The sequence below is a fragment of the Hyperolius riggenbachi genome, chromosome 8 (genome assembly GCF_040937935.1).
Source record: "Hyperolius riggenbachi isolate aHypRig1 chromosome 8, aHypRig1.pri, whole genome shotgun sequence".
NCBI classification, from domain to species: domain Eukaryota; kingdom Metazoa; phylum Chordata; class Amphibia; order Anura; family Hyperoliidae; genus Hyperolius; species Hyperolius riggenbachi.
In genome coordinates this window covers 220,365,291-220,384,288 of record NC_090653.1, presented here as the reverse complement: position 1 = coordinate 220,384,288, position 18,998 = coordinate 220,365,291, and the positions used below count along the sequence as shown (strand labels likewise).

The window sequence follows — 18,998 nt, the reverse complement described above, 5'->3', positions numbered from 1 at the left end:
GGACTCGTCCAGCCTGTGGAATGAATATGTAATTCTAGAAAACCCAGTGAAGCCGTAGGACCTGATGAAGGTGCAGGAAGCGCAGAAACCGGTAGTAACATAGAGGCATTTACGTTAGCGGTCATGCCCCCTCCTTCCCCTCCTGGCGACACTGCAGCCAGCGGAACATGGAACAACAACGTTGCATCTCCGGGTCCTGGCCAGACTGCGGCAGAGGGTTACAATCGTGAGCAGGCCATTACACGCTGATTTTAAAGAAACCTACCGTAAATGTAAGTGCAATTTTATATTGCGTATTCTCATTAAAAAATTGAATGCACTATTGGAGCGCTTCTTTTTTGTTTTCTCCATACACTTCAGTACCTGGAATCCACCCAGTGAGAAGCAGCTCCAAAGTGCACCAACAAAAAGGATAACACATGTCATTTTTTGCATAAGTGACTTTAGCCTAGCTAGTTAGCGCAGGGCATTTTTTCTTTGACAAGCTGTAGAGGGTTGCTGGGAGCAATCACTTTTTCTTATGCTGTATCCTAAATTGTGATCCAAAGACATTGAGAAAGGAGAATTCTGGGAATTTTTTTACACACATCAAGGGATACTGTAGCCAGAGTATCTAGCAGGTCTCCTTTAAAAAAAAAGTTATAGCAGCTTAAAGTGCACCCAAGGTGAAACTAAGGTTTTAAAATAAATACTTACCCAAGAAGAAGGATATCTCTGGATCCTGCAAAGGCTTCCCACGTCCTCCTGGCCCCCACCATTGCCACGTAAAGCCCCTGAAAGAAATCTGACTAGAAATACTAACCTAAGGAAGCCTCTAGAGCATACATGTCAAATTCCGGCTCGCGGGTTAAATCTGGCCCTCAGAGCCATTAAGTTTGGCCCTCAAGTGGTTTCCCCACTTTGCATTACCTTTGGCCCACTCTAGACCACCAGGAAAGCTGTATTGGAGGTGAAGCCCTAGAACACAAGGGAAGATATATGGGGGAGGTGGGGGAAAACACTAGGGAACTGTATAGGGAGGCTCTAGACACCAGGGAACTGTATAAGGGAAGGAGGACCACTAGACACCAGGGAACTGTATAGGATTTGGAGGGGGCCATTAGACACCAGGGAACTTCATAAGGGAGGAAGGTGGCCAGTAGACATTGAGGTTGGCCCATGACTAGGTCCCAGTGTATAAATTCGGCCCACTTTGTTTGTGAGTTTAACACCCCTGCTCTAGAGACTTACCACATCCTTCTCCAGACCACTGCAGCTGCTGAGACCCTTTTGAAGATTACATTGGTGTTCCTCTTTATTATTATTTAGTATTTTTAAAGCACCGACAACTTCAACAGTGCATATGTAGAAGCTTTCCAGAGGCACCAATAGAATAAAAGTCACTTAAATGAGCTTAAAACCGATGGGGCAGTGGTGGGCCTATCTTAACGATGCGGACAAAGCAAACAAAGGAAGGACTGTGGCATCAACAGTCAAACAACAATTTATTTATACTCCACAGTAAAAATAGGCAACGCGTTTCACGGGCTCAATCCCGCTTCATCAGGTCAATCAAAAAGGAGCATACAGCTTATCAGTATCAAAACCACACTGAGCGCCTCTGTGAAGACAGAGGCACTCAGTGTGGTTTTGATGCTGATAAGCTGTATGCTCCTTTTTGATTGGCCTGATGAAGCGGGATTGAGCCTGTGAAATGCGTTGCCTATTTTTACTGTGGAGTATAAATAAATTGTTGTTTGACTGTTGATGCCACAGTCCTTCCTTTGTTTGCTTTGTCCGCATGGATGGGATAGGTCCATCACTGCCCTATCGGTTTTAGGCTCATTTAAGTGACTTTTATTCTATTGGCGCCTCTGGAAAGCTTCTACAAAGTGCTAAGTCCACCCTTGGTGGAGGGTTGTACCCATCTTTTTCCCATCTACAGAGAGCGACTTTTAATCCTGTGTGAGGTCAGGTTAATCTCCCCACCTGCCTTCACAGTGGTTACCTAATGTTAACCCTGGTTTGTGAGTATTAAATTGTGATATTACTCATTATTAATTTTCATCTATACAATATCACACTATTGGGCTCTTGGTGTCCCCCCTCCCTTTATCAACAGTGCATATGGTCTTGTCACTTAACTGTCTCTTGGAGGGGCTCACAATCTAATCCCTACCATAGTCATATGTCCATCATGGGTCTGGGGCCAATCCATGCACGAGCTTGACTGTACTGCACCTGCATGAGTATGCCCGCACAGTTGCGGCTGTACTTGCGTGGATGCAGCACAGCCACCTTTGTCCATGAAGAGGAGCATGGGCATGATCCAGGCTGTTGCAGTAGTCTGGAGAAGGACGTAGAAAGCCTGTGGAGGATCCAGAGGAAAGCCTGTGTGAAGCAGGTGGTTTTGCTCAGTGACAAAACTGGGCGCCACTATAGCACTAGTGCTATAGTAGGCGCCCCGCACAAGGGTAATTCAGCAATCCAGGGATCGCCAGACCCAGAATTACTTCTCCCTCTCAGTTGCTATGACTCAGAGGGGGAATAGTATTTTATGCCGCTGGGAATTTAAGTGCGCCCAGCTCACCAGCGGTGCACATATACGTACAAAGCCTGTGGAGAAATGCTAGGCAAGTATATTCTTTTTTCACCTTAGGATCGCCTCTGGTTCAATTTAAGACTGAATTCAAAAGATGTTTAATGGCATTCAGTTACAACATTATAATGATCATATATGTTCTGTAGATTTTTGTGCTAAAGTGGAATAACCCTGCAAAAGGAAGCCTGCATTTCTAGCAGTAAACATAAATTCTCCACTCAGCTGAGAAAGGGAAGGAGGAGGGAAGGAGACATATGGGCATCCTGTTAGAGGTACACATATAGAAACTACATTTACCACTAGTTAGTAGACAGCCCTCCTTATCAGCTCAGTAATAACTAAGTAGAGCTAAAATAATAACAGAGAGCATCGTGCATGGGATGTATTTCCTGTTCTGAGAGGGTGGCCATAAATGCTGTATAAATGCTTAATAATAGCTTATGTCAGCTTTTCTCTATCATTTAAAATGCCGCTTATTTTAAAACATTATCTTGCCTCTTCAGTTATTCAAATAAAGATGCTCTTTAGTGCCGTGTAGAAGGTCTCCCATCACGAGAGAGGTGTTGAGTGGCAAAGTGCTCATCTGTACATGGTATCTCCATTCTGTCGTCTTGTTCATTAATAATATCTGAATTGGGCCTATGAGGCATGTCAGAGAAACAGCAACATATCTTCTCCTCCTCCAAAATCCCCCCCCCCCCCCCCCACCATCCTCCCCCCCTCCTTGCCCTGGCTGAAACAGGCCGTAGCCATAAAGGAAGATGGAGAGACCCGTTAGCCAAGAATGATCGCTATCATTAAAGACAGGAGGAGGTTTCACTTATCACAGGCAGCTTTCTACATGGCAGGTTGGATGTGGCGTCCACAGGTAGAGCAGGGGGATACAAATTGCGAAGGTCCTACAGACAGTCTGTGCATTCAGTAACAAAAGCACAGTCTAATGAAGGAACACAGCACATCATCCTTTATCTGTGTCCTACACCATCCATCAACAGTGCTCTGCCTTGTGTTTTTAACCCAGGAGGGACAAATACATGTTGTGAAATCAGGCCTGTAGTCACAAAACATCATTCCGTTATTATTAGGCTGTTAGCACTGCCTGCTGCAATATTTACAGTTTTACTCTTGCTTAACAATCAACTTTATAGCCATTGCTCTCCGCAGGAGCCATACATTTTACAAGTGATGCAGACGATTAGCTCATCGCTTGCCATACTCTGGCAGTTTAGGGGTGACCTTCTGCGTGGGTTTGAGCTTTCATTAGAGCTTCTTATATTTTCCCCAAAATCTTCACCCTATTTTTAAAAAGAAAAACAAGTGCTTCTATTGCAGTGTTTGCTGGGCTCAGCATTTAGTGAGTTGGAGAGAAAGCTTGCAGTGAGAATGTTGTGGGATGTCAAACTCCTGTCTTCGAGGGACGTGGTCCTCACACATATTTGGCACAGCTCTAATTCATTGATGGGGTTAAATCAGGAAAGGTGTGGTCCATCAAGCAGAACACATTTCTCAGATTCTCAGTCCATCCTTAACACTGGCATGGATATGGCACTTGAGGACTGGAGATCGACATCAATATTATGGATTAAAAGCATCGCTTTCAACTTTCTCAACTTCAGATAAGAAATCAGCCAGCTTACACCCAGCCTTGGAGTACACTACTAGTGTAGTCACTCTAAACCAAGGGTGTCCAAACTTTTTGGACCAAGGGCCATATCACCGTTCTTGACATTGCGTGAGGGCGAACTGGCAAATTGAAACACAATTTTTGATACTTGCCTCTGCTATATGAACCATACATACCAGCTGCAGCATGACTTGTCCCTCACTGCCAGGACACCGATCCTCTTGCGCTCTTTGCCCAGACTCAATGAAGACCTGGGTGATGCAGCATATTAGAAGGCCAGCGGCAGCATAACAACTATGCGCCAGCTGCATTATAGCAACTAAAGTAATGCAGGAACGGTCTTAGGTTGCCTAATGCCTTAAAATGAAGCTAGATTTTATAGATTTTGATACTATGCCCCCACACCCCCACATTCATTGGGGCCTTTTACAGGTAGTCTCCAGTTAACGAACAAGATAGGGACTGTAGGTTCGTTCTTAACCTAAATCCATGCCATCTCTGTCCGCTGTACCTCCTTTGTGCCTACCTGTGCCTCAGTTGTCCCCCTCTGTGTCACTTTGGTTCCCCTGTGCCTGCAGTTTTCCCCGCTGTGCACCTCTGCCTCCCCATTACCCCAAACACACACACACATACAAACACTGTGTCACCATTTGCCCCCTGTTCCCTTGGCAAAATGTAATTTTACTGAATTTAAATACATTTCTTTGAATTTTTTAAATTGATTTTCTCAAAGATTACAAGATCTTTTTGAAAATGTTTTTTTGTACTTGTTTCCATAAAATCAAATTTAGTATTTTTGGGCCATTCGTATTGGCAGGTCTTTCGTAAGTCAGGTGTTCATAAGTCGGGAGCTCCCTGTATTGGAAAGATCATGGGGCCACTGGTAAAGGCTTGGCAGGCCAAACTTTGGACATCTCTACTCTAAACTAAGCATATTATGAAAAAAAAATACAGTACATAATCATAGGGTACTTGCTGATTTGTGTTTTCACCTCTGATGGCATCTACAAACCGCTATATGAATTTGTGTTTGAGTGAATTTGCGCCTGAATTTCTGTATAGAAGTTATGAAATGCTGAATCAGTATTTTTGTGTGTGTTTACAATTAAGATCTACAATAATGTTTAGCAATGGTTTATTAAAACTTTGTCAAGTAACTGAATGAATATATTTCTTCGCCTGCAGAAATGCAGCCCATGGATTCTCATTGATCCAGGTGGACAGTACCAGTGTGACTATGCGTGAGATCTTGGAAAAAGCTCTGAAAAGAAGGAGGGGATCTCAGAGGAACTCAGGTATGTAACTTATAAATGAAAAGCAGTGCGTTTTTTTTTTTTATTGTCCTGAGACACAGTTGCAAGAAATGCATGACTTCTGCAGACTATACTTCTGCTGTTAGAGATGCATAAATTAGCAGAAATAGGATCAAGAGAAGGAACGTTAGGTTCAGGTTTACGTCGAAGTTGAGATGTTTTGCCGATGAATGTTGCAGTCCCCCTAAAGTTGTAGTTTTTGCTGAGCACTGATGGCTTCTACTGACTTTTTATTTGATTTTGTATTTGAGTTCTTTATACTTTGTAAAATTAGTGTAAAAGCTGGCCATACTTAACTCGATGTATGGGCAGATCGACCATCAGATAGATCCCTCTGACCATCAGATAGATCGAATCTAATCATAGAGAGACGGTATTGCCTGGCCACACACTGTACAGCGATTTCCAACCACCTGCTGGGCCACCACCCAAGTTAAAGTGTGTCAGCTGATCCAACACACCTCTTTCATGTGCTAATCATAGATTTATTCTTTGCGGCCAGCACTTCAGCTTGGCAGTTTCTAAGAAAAGATTTCTAGAAAGGAGCTGGGGGACACCCAATCTCATGCCAGCTTTTTGGCAGGAGCTGTGGGTCACTAGACTAACTTTTCCAAAGAGAATTGCTCTGCTATGACTGCATAAAAATTGTGTAAATTATCACACACTCCGTTATTCAGATTTACTTAAAAGACCTGTAAAGGTAAATTAGGGTTTTAATTCTGATAATGTTAGCACTAAAAGCACTCATTTGATGAAGAATATGTTTTCCCACTCCCTCTATCTGTGCCCCAGTGATTATTTCTGAAGACTTTCTTTTGGTGAAGATCCACTTCATGTCCTGTTTTATGATGTCATTGGTTCACTATAGGACAGAGTTTTAAAAGCTCAGGTTATATCATGGGTGTCACACTCTGGCCCACAGGTCACATTTGGCCCAAACAATAATCCTATTTTGCCCATGATGGCTATTTTGAATTTGTACTGGAGGTGGCCTGGCATTTCCCCATCCTTTGCTCCCCAAGCCCCAATGTATGCAAAATAGCGATGCAGCGGTAGTCATGCTTGTCTCACCTTGTCAAAACTCCAACTATGTCCATCCTTACTCTACAGCGAACGCTTGCTCTAGGTCCTGGTTCTCCTCCTGCACGTTATATGATTATGTGCTACATAAGGAGAATGAGATGGGCAGAGAGTGAGTACATGCTGTAAAGGATGGATGTACATCATTAAAGCCCTAAGTAGGTGAGACAAGCACAACTACCACTGCACCAGGGATGATATGTTTGGGAGGGAGGGGGCAATCTAGACTTAACAGGGAACTATATAGGGGAGGGCTACAAGACACCAGGGAACTGTATATGGGAGGGAGGGGATCCACTAGACACCAGGGAACTGTATAGGGGAGGGAGGATGGCCACTAGACACCAGCGAAATGCACAGGGGAGTGAGGGGGGCCATTAGACACCAGGGAACTCTATAAGGGAGTGAGGTGGGCACCAAATATTGAGGTTGCCCACGACTTGGTCTCAGTGTTCAAGTTTGGCCCCCTGTGTATTTGAGTTTGAATGAAGATAGTAAGTCGGTCTCAAAGCAACACTATCCTCAGATCCTTTACTTTAATAAGAGAAAGAGAAAGCATGCTTTCCTTATATTTACATTTGATAGTTTCTCAAATGGATAACCTGAAATAATTCTTCTAATTTTCCATATGGTTCCGCTTCCTCTTTAACCCCACATTGATGATTCACAAAGCTTTTTCACCTGTTTTCCTCTGTTATTACCTTATCTATGTTAAATTTTAAGCTCCCAAAGAGCAAAAATATAATATAATCAAGGTAAAGGTGGCCATACATTAGCCGACCAACCAACCAATCGACCATCCAATTCGATTATTATAATCAAATTGGATGAAAATTGGTACTGCCAAGTGCATGCCCGACCGACAAAGCGACCAATTTCGGGACAGAAATTGGCCGCACGGTCGATTGCGCATGCTGCAAGATGTCGGGCGGAAGTTGGTTGGTCGGGTGTGCGGCAGTACGGCTGCCGATTTGCGAACGAGCGACGAGACGACGAAACCCTGCAGCTGCCGCCGCAATGTATAAATGTATGTAGTGTGTGCATTTATACATTACCTGTCTGGTGTCAGCCTCCACGCGGTTTCCGTCCATCTCGCTGGGTTCCGCATACACGCTAGCGTGTATCCGGCTGTTACCCGGCGAGATGGACGGACGCCGTGCGGAAGCTGCTACAGGACAGATAATGTATAAATGCACACACTGCATACATTTATACATTGCGACGGCAGCGGCCGGGTGGACACGTCGGGCTCAGCCGATTTCCTGATGATTTCATTCTGAAATCGGACAGGAATCGGCCTGTAGTGTATGGGCAGATTTGACCAAGAGACAAATTTATCTCTAATCAAATTCGATTAGAAATAAATTTGTCTCTTGGTCAAATCTGCCCATAATCTTCTAATGTATGGCCACCTTAAGAAAAGTAATATTGAAATTAAGTTAATCAGGAACTACTTACTTTGAGTGATTATTTTGCTTGTAAATGTGCTGAAAGGTTATTTTTATCAGTTAAGTGATAAATAAGTCATGTATGAGAAGTTTTGTGACTAGAGCCCAGTGTGGAAAATTATTTAAGCATCTAGGTAAGCACTGGAATGAAGCATCTTCTACCTTTGTTTGCATGTTTGTATAGTATTTGTAGTCACCATTTTACTTTACGCTATTTCAGCTGACTAATCGCACCTTCATCTTTGGGCAGTATTTTCTGTTTCCCCATACTACAGGGAAGTTTAAAATGTCTTTGAGCTTATATTCCTCTCCCAACAGCCAGCGTCCCATCCATCACAGGATTTAACAAGCTATCGACAGGCACAAGTAAAGGGGGGGAGCAAGTTTTTAATAAAAGTGGGAAGAGATAAGGTGGTGAAGGACACGGGAGAGCAATCTCAAGGCCGTATTCCCAGGGACAGATAAGAAAGCCTGGGAGAGATCAGATCCTCGTAAAGAGCAAGCGAGATGGAGAGGGGACGGGAGCCTCATTCTGCTGCCAACGTCTGCAAGCAATTTGGCAGGCTTCCAGCATCTATTGTTCAGCCTGGGCCTTGGGCAGCCTGCTCCAGATGTTCCAGCTGCACGCGCTCAGATTGTGCCAGCTGACAGCACGCCGTGGTACCCAGCTCCTCCGGACGCCCATCTCTGACCGCTGAGATAGAATTAAATGATGATGATCTCTCTCCCAAGTTGGGAGACAGAACTGTGCATATAAATCTCCATCCCATCGCAGCGTGAGAAGTCTTTATCCATCATCACTCATAATGAACAAGTCGTTAGCTGCTGCAAATGGTCTGCTGGGCTGGGCTGCTTTTCGCCCCTATTTCTTCTCCTCCTTTTGCCTTTTCTCTATCTCGTCTTTTGTGCACTTTTTTTCCCGACTCTCCTTTATCTGGTATATCTGTGAATTATCTCTCCATGCTGCTGCTCGCAGGAAAGTGAGACCAGGTCAATTAATCACCGCCCAGGAACCCGCTGCCTTGTTCTTGAGTCTTTCTCAAGGTCGCATCGAGTTCTAACTACTTCAAAGGCCAGCTGCATAAATACAAGGCCAGCCTTGCTGCTGGTGTCCACTTATTGCAATTGCAAAGGGCAGAAGGTTGACATTTATGTAATCCCATGACAGTAACCAAAGAATATAGCTGCCAAGTGAACCTCGCTAAGCAAAGACGTGAACGTCTACCACGAGGTTGTAGCTAGTTTCAGTAATTACAAATGATATCTCTCCAGGGTCTTTAGTACATGGCATGACAGGACATTGCTATTATTAAGCCTAGATCTCATCTGTGATTAAAAGAGAACTGGTAACAAAATTTATAAGAAGATAAGTAAGGCAGACGGTAGGTGCATTGGTTTGCTGATGGACTGCAGTACAGTTAATAGGTGTTACCATAATGATCCAAGGAAGTAGCTAAATACACAGTCAAGTCATTTTTGTGAACCTTTTTAATTACTTTCCTACAGCACTATGAATGTAGCATGGACAGCTTCCTGATCACACTTTAATGCACTGCAAATAACCAAAATAGCTTGAATACTGACCTTCCTCCAGACTGCTGATTGGATGGTAAAGTGCAGACACTGATAAGTTTAACTACTTGACCACTACAGGTTGTTTTCCCTTTATAGGCCAGAGCAATTTTCACATTTCAGTGCTCCTCCCATTCGTTCGCCAATAACTTTATCACTACTTATCACATCAAATTTTCTATACATTATTGTTTTTACCACAAGATGGGCTTTTTGTAGGTGTTTATTATTTTTTTTTTAGTAATTACTTTATTTTCTACGCATTTTAAAGTGAACAATAAGGAAAAAATGAAAAAATACCAATATTCTACTTCTCCATCTTCAACCCCTATAGTTTTAAAATAAACAATGCTTCTGTAGATAAAACCCACACATTTTATTTGCCCGTTTGTGTGATGTGTAATTTTACTTTTTTTTCACAACCTACCCCACACTTTATTTATGTGTACTGTGAACTTGGTGGGTGTTGTGACCTTCTAGAAGTCAGCATAGAAGACAGGTGTATGGGAAGGCAAGAAGCCTTTATGAATGCCCAGTTCTTCCATTTGGGAGGTGGTGAAAGATTGTTACATACTGTCATTGTACAGGTCTTGTTTGTGTTTGCACAAGCACTTCTGTTTTCTGATATAGTTTTCAGGACCAATTGAATAGCCTTCTCCATCTCATGTTGCTCTGGTTGCTCTGGTTCACTTAATATTTACCTGGAATCATAGCTGTGTTGGTCACAATAACCCATGTGCTTATTTCTTAACTGCTTCTGAACAGTGGTAATTGAAATCTACACCTTGTTTATGGCTGCTTATCCCTGCCAGGGCATAGATTTAAATTTTTACACTGCACAGAACCGCCGCTGATCGCACCACTCCCATCGCTGCAGGCCACTCGTTCTGCCATTGCTATGACAGCAGAGCTCCGTTAGCTGGTTAGGAGCTGATTTCATTGGCTCCTGATCCCGTGATCACTGAGAGCCAATCTAATTTTAAACAGCTCCTTACCACCTCACAGGGCTCTGCTGTCATAGCGGTGGCAGAGTGAGTGGGCCTCTGCGACAGGTCTTTGGGGCAAGATGTCAGTAAACTATACTAGAGCATGCCGGTACGCAATTGGTCAAAGAATCAAGCACTATGATGGGCAGTGTTTGGTAATAAAGTGTTGGAGTTTATTATATGTATCATATCTACCTGTCCATGTAGTTATTTTCATTGCTTCTGCGGAGGATAGTTGAATGTTTTCTAGTAAAGTATAAATAATTATCTGTCATGCAGAGATGAGCTGGCCCACTTCAGCTTGGCGTACAGCCTGTCTGACTGTCAGGATGGCCACTTAGTTTTTACAGCTATTTTGTGTCTGTATATACAAATACTGTGTTCTTGGCAGGCATATACAGTAGTTGTGCAGCTGTAAAACATCACTATCAGGATTTCAGTTTGGAAGGAGCCTTCAGCAGATGCTTGGTCCACATCATTGCTAGATCTGCTGTTATGTTGCAAGATGAAGTGAAGCTGGCAGTTCTGACAGCAGTGATAGATGTGAGAGGGAAAGCTGGAAATCTGCAGTAGAGTGTCGCAGTTGAAGGTCTTCAGGAATGGTGCCCTATAGATAAATATAACTTCGCAGTCCAACTGTCCTGCTATCCAGGACCCAAAGCTACACTCTTCTGAGGGCTTGGTCACTTCTGAATCAGAGCCAACAAATGCACACTGCACTGTGCATCGACCTGAGATGGGATAGTATGCTGTGTGGCCTCCATGATGGGAAGCCTGGCCAGGGCAGTGTGGATGTGGCAGTGTGCAGTGCTCTGCATTGCTATAAGTGTGGACAGGACCTAACAGTTCATTAATGAACAGACAGTCATGTCACAGTAGATGCAGTGTTCAAATACCTACCTGTTAAAATATTTTTGTGCATCACATGGGCAGGGACGGAACTATAAATAATACAATCACCCAGCAAAACGTTGATTGTGCCCCCATTCCCCAGTGCTTACCCACTCATTCCTGTCTCCACTACTAACCCCTATGGCCTGAAGACACATTAGTCAGGGGTAATATAATAAGTGCAGACTTCATGATCTCCACACTCATAACAAGTGTTGCCACAGTACCTGATCTGGAGGATGGACTACTGTAACAGAGGGAAGGAGGGAGAGTTCCACCTGTAGATACAGTATTACCAAGATACAGCAAAAAGTCCTGCCCAGAGCCATTTCTGGGCACAGGCCATCCAGGCAAATGCAAGGGACACTCTCTAGTGTGCAAGGTGCGACACTGCATGCTCTATATCAATGAAATTCAGTTTCAGACAGTCTACAGTGCGCAGAACATTATATATTAGCTTGTAATACAGTGTGAGATAATCGCTCCACTGCACTGTGACAGACAGTGCAGGATCAAAGGCAGCCCGGCCAATCAACGTAGAATAGAGGAAAGATCCCCAACTATGTCTTCACAGAGATTCTTTATTTAGAACATATCCTAGTACAGCCAACACCACCTAGCTAACATGTTTCGGACCAGAGTCCTTAATCATAGCTATCGTGCAGGTTTCAATGTCAGATTTAAAAAGAGGAGGAAGTGATTATGGGTGGGGTAGGTACCTCCCACAAAGGGGAGGATCAATACTCAGACCCAACCCAAACACCATGTTCCTCACAACATAGTGCAAATAAATAAAATCAAATCAAACAAGAAACATTTAAAAACACATGGAACAGATATTATGCAAAAAGAACATCATTCAATGTTTATAATAACAATGCTGGACATACATACTAATTGCCACATTGATGTTGATTGAAAATGGCTAACTGAAGACCAAAGTACAAGGCTAGGTGGTGTTGGCTGTACTAGAATATGTCCTAAATAAAGAATCTCTGTGAAGACATAGTTGCGGATCTTTCCTCTATTCTATATTGGCTTGTGCAATGCTCTTGTGATGTCGTTCAGCTTTCCAGTATCGCCTTTAGTAAAAAGGTTACTGTGCATCTAGCAATTTTGCGGCCTGATCAACCATCCAATTCAGTATCGTTATTAAAATTGGCTGAAAATGAGTGTCACAACAACCATGTCCGACCAATGATTCCACCGATTTCAGGTCAAAATGTATCGATCAAGCATACTGGTAAATGTCAGTCTGATGTGGTCGATCCAGTAACCTCATATAATATTGTGATGACCAATGAACGCGCCAGACCCCCAGCTGCCATCCTTCTAAGTGTAAAATGTTTCCCCCATCGAGCTGCCGCGACTCCCAGTCTCCTCAGCTGTCTCCCCATGTGGCACTAGGCGCATGGTATACACGCCACCATTTGGTAGCTCCGTGTGACGGCGGCGCTTGGAGAGACAGTGTAGGAGAACGGGAATCACCTTAGCTGGGAAGGCTAGATTTACAATGCATGGGCATCGGGGGAGATCAGGTTGGTGGAATCAGCAGCGTTGCCAATTTCATGCTGAAAGCATCGGAAATCGGTCTGTGATGTATGGGCAGTCAACAGATCTCTCTCCGTTCAGATTCAGTCAGAGAGAGATCTGTTTCTTGGTCAATCTGCCCATCCATCGCTAGATGTACGGTCACCTTAAGTGGATACAAGAGGTTGGAGGAGCTGATAAGTTGTTTTTTAAGTGTACCAGAGCTGTTGAATGGTGCAGATTTGATACTTACACGGGGCTTCCTCCAGCCCCATAAGCACGTGTGAGTCCCTCGCCATCCTCCTGCAGTCTGCCGTTCAGCCACAATCAGCCTCGGTAACTGCTTCAGTCATGTCAGTCGTGGGATTCTGTGCATGTGTGTACCTCCTGCACATGCAAAGAAGACCACGACGGACACGACTGAAGCATTTACCGGGGTTGACCACGGCATTCATCGGCTCTGATTTACTTTGAGCAGTCTAATTTAGGAGAAAACAATTGGGTCAATAGGGTGGTGAAAATGCACCAAGTCATAGTTGCTGAAGTGATACCTTTTTAGTTGCGTTTCAAAATTGCAAAGGTTAGTTCAAAGTGTCAAACTTTGGGCTGGAGTATCGGAAGAGGAAAAAGGCACATGAGAAATCCTAATTGCAGAAGTAGAATGAGCTGATGAGGGTGACTGAAAACCACCAGTGGAGCACACATTGCATTTAGAATGGTACCTGGAAATGAGTGTAGCTAAATATGGGTGAGTCAGACCTAGCTAATGACTAAATGGTATCGTGTCTGATTCTTAGTGAAGGAAAAAGTGGCACATGTTGCAGCAGGAATATGAAGAATTGGAAAATGATGTGAAATAGATTCAGTCATATACACACAGCATCCAACATTAGGCTAGGTACCATGTGTTAAATACCTATAGATACCATCTAAATTGAACTGAAATTCCCCTTCAGTTCTTGCATTGTTAAATAATATTCCCTTTTTACTTTTGCATATACAATATCTGACATATCAGTGAGACTGAATGATTACAAACTAGGGTAAATAAAATATATATATCAGATATGCAACCTTTTTATCTGTAGATGTACACCTAGCAGCCATAACATTACAAATGCTGAAAGGCCACCTGTCGAGCAGTGGGGTGCATTAGGCAACAGGTGAACAGTTGGTGCTCAAAGTTGATGTGTAAAACATTAAAAATGGTCAGGCAGTAGAATGTGAGCATCTTTGACAAGGGAGGAGCAAACTGATGGTGAGACAATTGGGTTAGAGCGCCTCCAAAACTTCAGATCTTCAAGGTTGTTGACCGTGTGCAGTACACACCAAACCAACGAACTGACGGCATGGTTGTGGGTGCTCCAGGGCCATTTACAAGCTACTCTACAAACCATTATACTGAAAGCTATGGAGTTCAGGAATTTGAACACTTGGTGATTTATTTTTCTTTTCTGTCTCAAGACTCATTTATGTGCATGGCACAAATTACAGAAAAATCTAGTGAAAGCCATGCGAGAAAGATCTCAGAGCAGACATTGCATCACAGCTTTCCTCATATGTCGCAAAGCCTCCAACCAGTCAGAGTATACTTTCTAACCCCTTTTCATTGCAAAAGCACCTACAAGGTGCATGTGAGCATCAGAAATGAACTATGGAGAAATGGAAGAATTAATTGAGAAGAAAATGTACATATGGGCCTAATCGCAGCCTTACACTTGCTTAACATATAGTCTTTGTGAACTCTTGATGACATAGAAATAGGATAATTACTGTGTCAATAAATGATTGGGTAGATCTCACCCAATTTGCTTTGCATCATGTGCAGTAGACAACATGAAGTCCATCTGATATTTTCGGTGATCTGATTGTCAGAAAAGCTCACCAGGTTCAGTGGGAGCACATGGAAGGAGTAGGACTGTCCATGTTGTATACAGCAGGAGAGCCGGTTGTAGCAGAAATGGTTTTACCGGTTCCTCCTGGCGTCATCAGGGCATATGCTAGTCTGCAGTAGTCCAGCTTAGTATTTATCCTATTGCCAGTGATGAAGAGTTCACAAAAACTGTATGTTAAGCAAGTATAGGGCTGTGATTGGGCCCCTATGTACATTCTCTTTTCAATAAGTGCTTGCCAGACAACGATTTGGTCTTCAAGGATCTATGATCAGACTTTGATGGCATTGGTGGAAGCGATTTGAAATGGCTAAAATGAATATGGCTTTATGTATCATGATAATCTTACAGTATCACAGCTTACAGTGGGATGCGAACCTTTGGGCAACCTTGTTAATCATTATGAATATCCTGTATAAATCGTTGGTTGTTACGATAAATGTCACTTAAATATATCATATAGGAGACACACATAGTGATATTTGAGAAGGGAAATGAAGTTTATTGGATTTACAGAAAGTATGCAATAATTCCATAAATAAAATTAGGCAGATGCATAAATTTGGGCACTGTTGTCATTTTATTGATTCCACAACCTTTAGAACTAATTATTGAAACTCAAATTGGCTTGGTAAGCTCAGTGACCCCTGACCTACATACACAGGTGAATCCAATTATGAGAAAGTGTATTTAAGGTAGTCAATTGTAAGTTTCCCTCCTTTTTTAATTTTCTCTGAAGAGTAGCAACATGGCGGTCTCAAAATAACTCTCAAATGACCTGAAGACAAAGATTGTTCACCATTATGATTTTGGGGAAGGATACAGAAAGCTGTCTCAGAGATTTCAGCTGTCTGTTTCCACAGTTAGGAACATATTGAGGACATGGAAGTCCACAGGCTCAATGCAAGTTAAGGTTCGAAGTGGCAGACCAAGAAAAATCTCGGATAAACAGAAGCGACGAGTGGTGAGAACAGTCAGTCAACCCACAGACCAGCACCAAAGACCAACAACATCATCTTGCTGCAGATGGAGTCACTGCACAGCTCAACCATTTGGTGCACTTTTTATACAAGGAGAAGCTGTATGTAAGGGTGATGCAGAAAAAGCTTTTTCTCCACCCACAGCACAAACAGCCGCTTCTTGAGGTATGCTAAAGCACATTTGAACAAGCCAGCTTCATTTTGGAATAAGGTGCTATGGACTAATGAAACTAAAATTGAGTTATATGGGCATAACAAGGAGTGTTATGCATGGAGGAAAAAGAACACAGCATTCCAAGAAAAGCACCTGCTACCTACAGTAAAATATGGTGGTGGTTTAATCATGCTGTGGGGCTGTGTGGCCAGTGCAAGGACTGGGAATCTTGTCAAAGTTGAGGGACGCATGGATTCCACTCAGTATCCGCAAATTCTGGAGACCAATGTCCATGAATCAGTGACAAAGCTGAAGCTGCGCCAGGGCTGGGTCTTTCAACAAGACAACGACCCTAAACACTGCTCAAAATCCACTAAGGCATTCATGCAGAGGAACAAGTACAATGTTCTGGAATGGCCATCTCCGTCCCCAGACCTTAATATAATTGAAAATCTGTGGTGTGAGTTAAAGAGAGCTGTCCATGCTCAGAAGCTATCAAACCTGAATGAACTAGAGAGGTTTTGTAGAGAGGAATGGTCCAAAATACCTTCAACCAGAATCCAGACTCTCATTGGAACCCACAGGAAGCATTTAGAGGCTGTAATTTCTGCAAAAGGAGGATCTACTAAATATTGATTTCATTTATTTTTGTGGTGCCCAAATTTATGCACCTGCCTAATTTTGTTTAAACAATTATTGCACACTTTCTGTACATCCAATAAACCTCATTTCACTTCTCAAACATCACTGTGTGTCTCCTATATGATATATTTAACTGACATTTTTTATCATAACAACCAACGATTAACAAGGTTGCCCAAACTTTCGCATCCCACTGTATCATTTACAAAGCAGGAGCTTTTGAGTGCTTAAAGAGAAACTCCAACCTAGAATTGAACTTTATCCCAATCAGTGGCTGATACCCCCTTTTACATGAGAAATATGATGCTTTTCACAAACAGACCATCAGGGGGCGCTGTATGACTGATTTTGTGCTGAAACCCCTCCCACAAGAAGCTCTGGGACCGCGGTACTCTGGGCAAACTGCCACAATGTAACAATGTTCACAGACAGGAAATAGCTGTTTACAGCTGTCTGTAACAGCCAAAACAGCTAGGAGCAGCTACATAACCTGCCCACAGTAAAAATGTCACCATGTAATAAATGTCAGAATGTAAACCGGGGAGAGGAAAGATTTTACAATGAGCAAACACTGACTAAATCATTTATACATAATTATGGTAAAAATGAAGCACTTTTTTTACTACATTATTTTCACTGGAGTTCCTCTTTAAGATCTTGCAACTTGTGGAGCAATAACATCAGCACTACTTTGGACACCCTGCCAGTGCAGGAGCAACAAACTGTCCTTAGCAGGTGGAAAAGCTCAGGCCTTAAATGTGTGTCTGGGAGGGTAATGCTACTTAGTGGGATTGTGTGTGTGTTTAGGGTAACACTTTATGGTGTTTGCTTCATACAGGGGGGTATGAAGTATCTTTATTTGTATCATTGTTTTAGAATCTTGTTTTAGAATCTATCCAAAGCAAACATGCCATAGTAATCTGTATACTTCACTGAATCCATCAGGAAAATAAGTACATTAAGCATTGACATGATTTTTCAGTGCATGGGGACTTCAGATTATGCTGCTACAAAACATGCTATTCAAGTTTGGTAGGGTTAAAGCTGTTCCCGAATAGCAACTCCGCAATGCAACATCTCTTGCTCACCCCTAGTTTCCACAGCGCAGGGCAGGCTGCTGAGCAATATCCATACAGGGATTGTGGAAAAACTTTCACCTGAAATTATCACAAAAGAATCACTTAGTCCTCATTCACACTTTGAGAACCTGCGTGTGTTGTACATTTTTGCTATTTCACATTTGTAGCTCATCTAATGTATTTCAATGGCACCACATTTTATTTGCGGTTTCAATCTTGTTTGTGCATTTTGCGATTTGTCTGCGTTTTAAAGCAGCAGGGACAGCCATAATATCCCTGGGGGGGAAAAACATATAAGTAGATAAATTCTTGTTCTACTTACATAACATATGTATTGTACCGTCGAGGTTTTGATTTCAGTGAATTTTATATAGTAAATAAAGAGAAAACGTTTTCAGGCATTTTCCATCTTTACTGCCTCTGACGAAGCCAACCCTGATGTCATTTCCTCCCTGAGGTCTGAGACAAACTGAGCGTTTTTGAGAGCTTTTCTGACCATCAGCGCTGTCTGAGCGGTTTTTAGAAACGCTCCCATTGACTTGCAATAAAACGTGGTAAAATCGCCGCAATCACAATTTTTTGAAAAATTGCAATTTAACTCTATTTTAATGCAAGTCAATGGGAGCGGTAACGCACAGAAAGCGCTGATGGTCAGAAAAGGGTTCAGAAAGGGCTCTTAGTGTGTCTCAGGTCTGTCATATCTAGCTTGCTTTGTAAACACTTTTTGAGCACAGCATACATCATATTTCAGCAGCTTCTGCAGAGGAGTGAAGTATTTCCCGTCTCAGCCTCATGTCACATGGAACTGCACTCGGCCAATCAGTGAGGAGCAGGAATGTGGGAGGTTAGATAACAAGTTTCCCTCTCCTCTGCATTGTACCAGAATAGAGCCAGATGACTGAGATAAGATTTATTACAGCAGAAACATTTATGATTATAATGGAATGCTTGCAATGCAGACTGCATGTAGACTACATAATAAACACAGAGCAGTGGGTAAAATGGAATTTGATTTTGAGGCTGACAATCCCGCCTTAAAATCACGCAGTGTGGAATTCGCATTTAAGTCAGAGGGATAGCAGAAAAATCACATGCAATTTTTATGTTAATTAGATACAATTTCATGATCATTAACTCAATTGGTATGCGCAAAAATATGAATGAAAACATCGCCACAGAAAATTCAAAGGGCAAAAATTTGCAAATTATATGCAAAAGTATATGCA

General features: G+C 42.6%; 1 protein-coding gene across 1 annotated transcript in view; it reads left to right on the top strand.

Moving 5' to 3' along the window:
- MAPKAP1 (MAPK associated protein 1) overlaps nucleotides 1–18,998 on the top strand; it is a 245,109-nt gene that overhangs the window by 145,008 nt on the left and 81,103 nt on the right. The window contains exon 7 of the mRNA XM_068247952.1: nucleotides 5,391–5,500. Within this exon, the coding sequence (XP_068104053.1) occupies nucleotides 5,391–5,500 (110 nt within the window). The remainder of the gene's footprint in view (nucleotides 1–5,390; nucleotides 5,501–18,998) is intronic.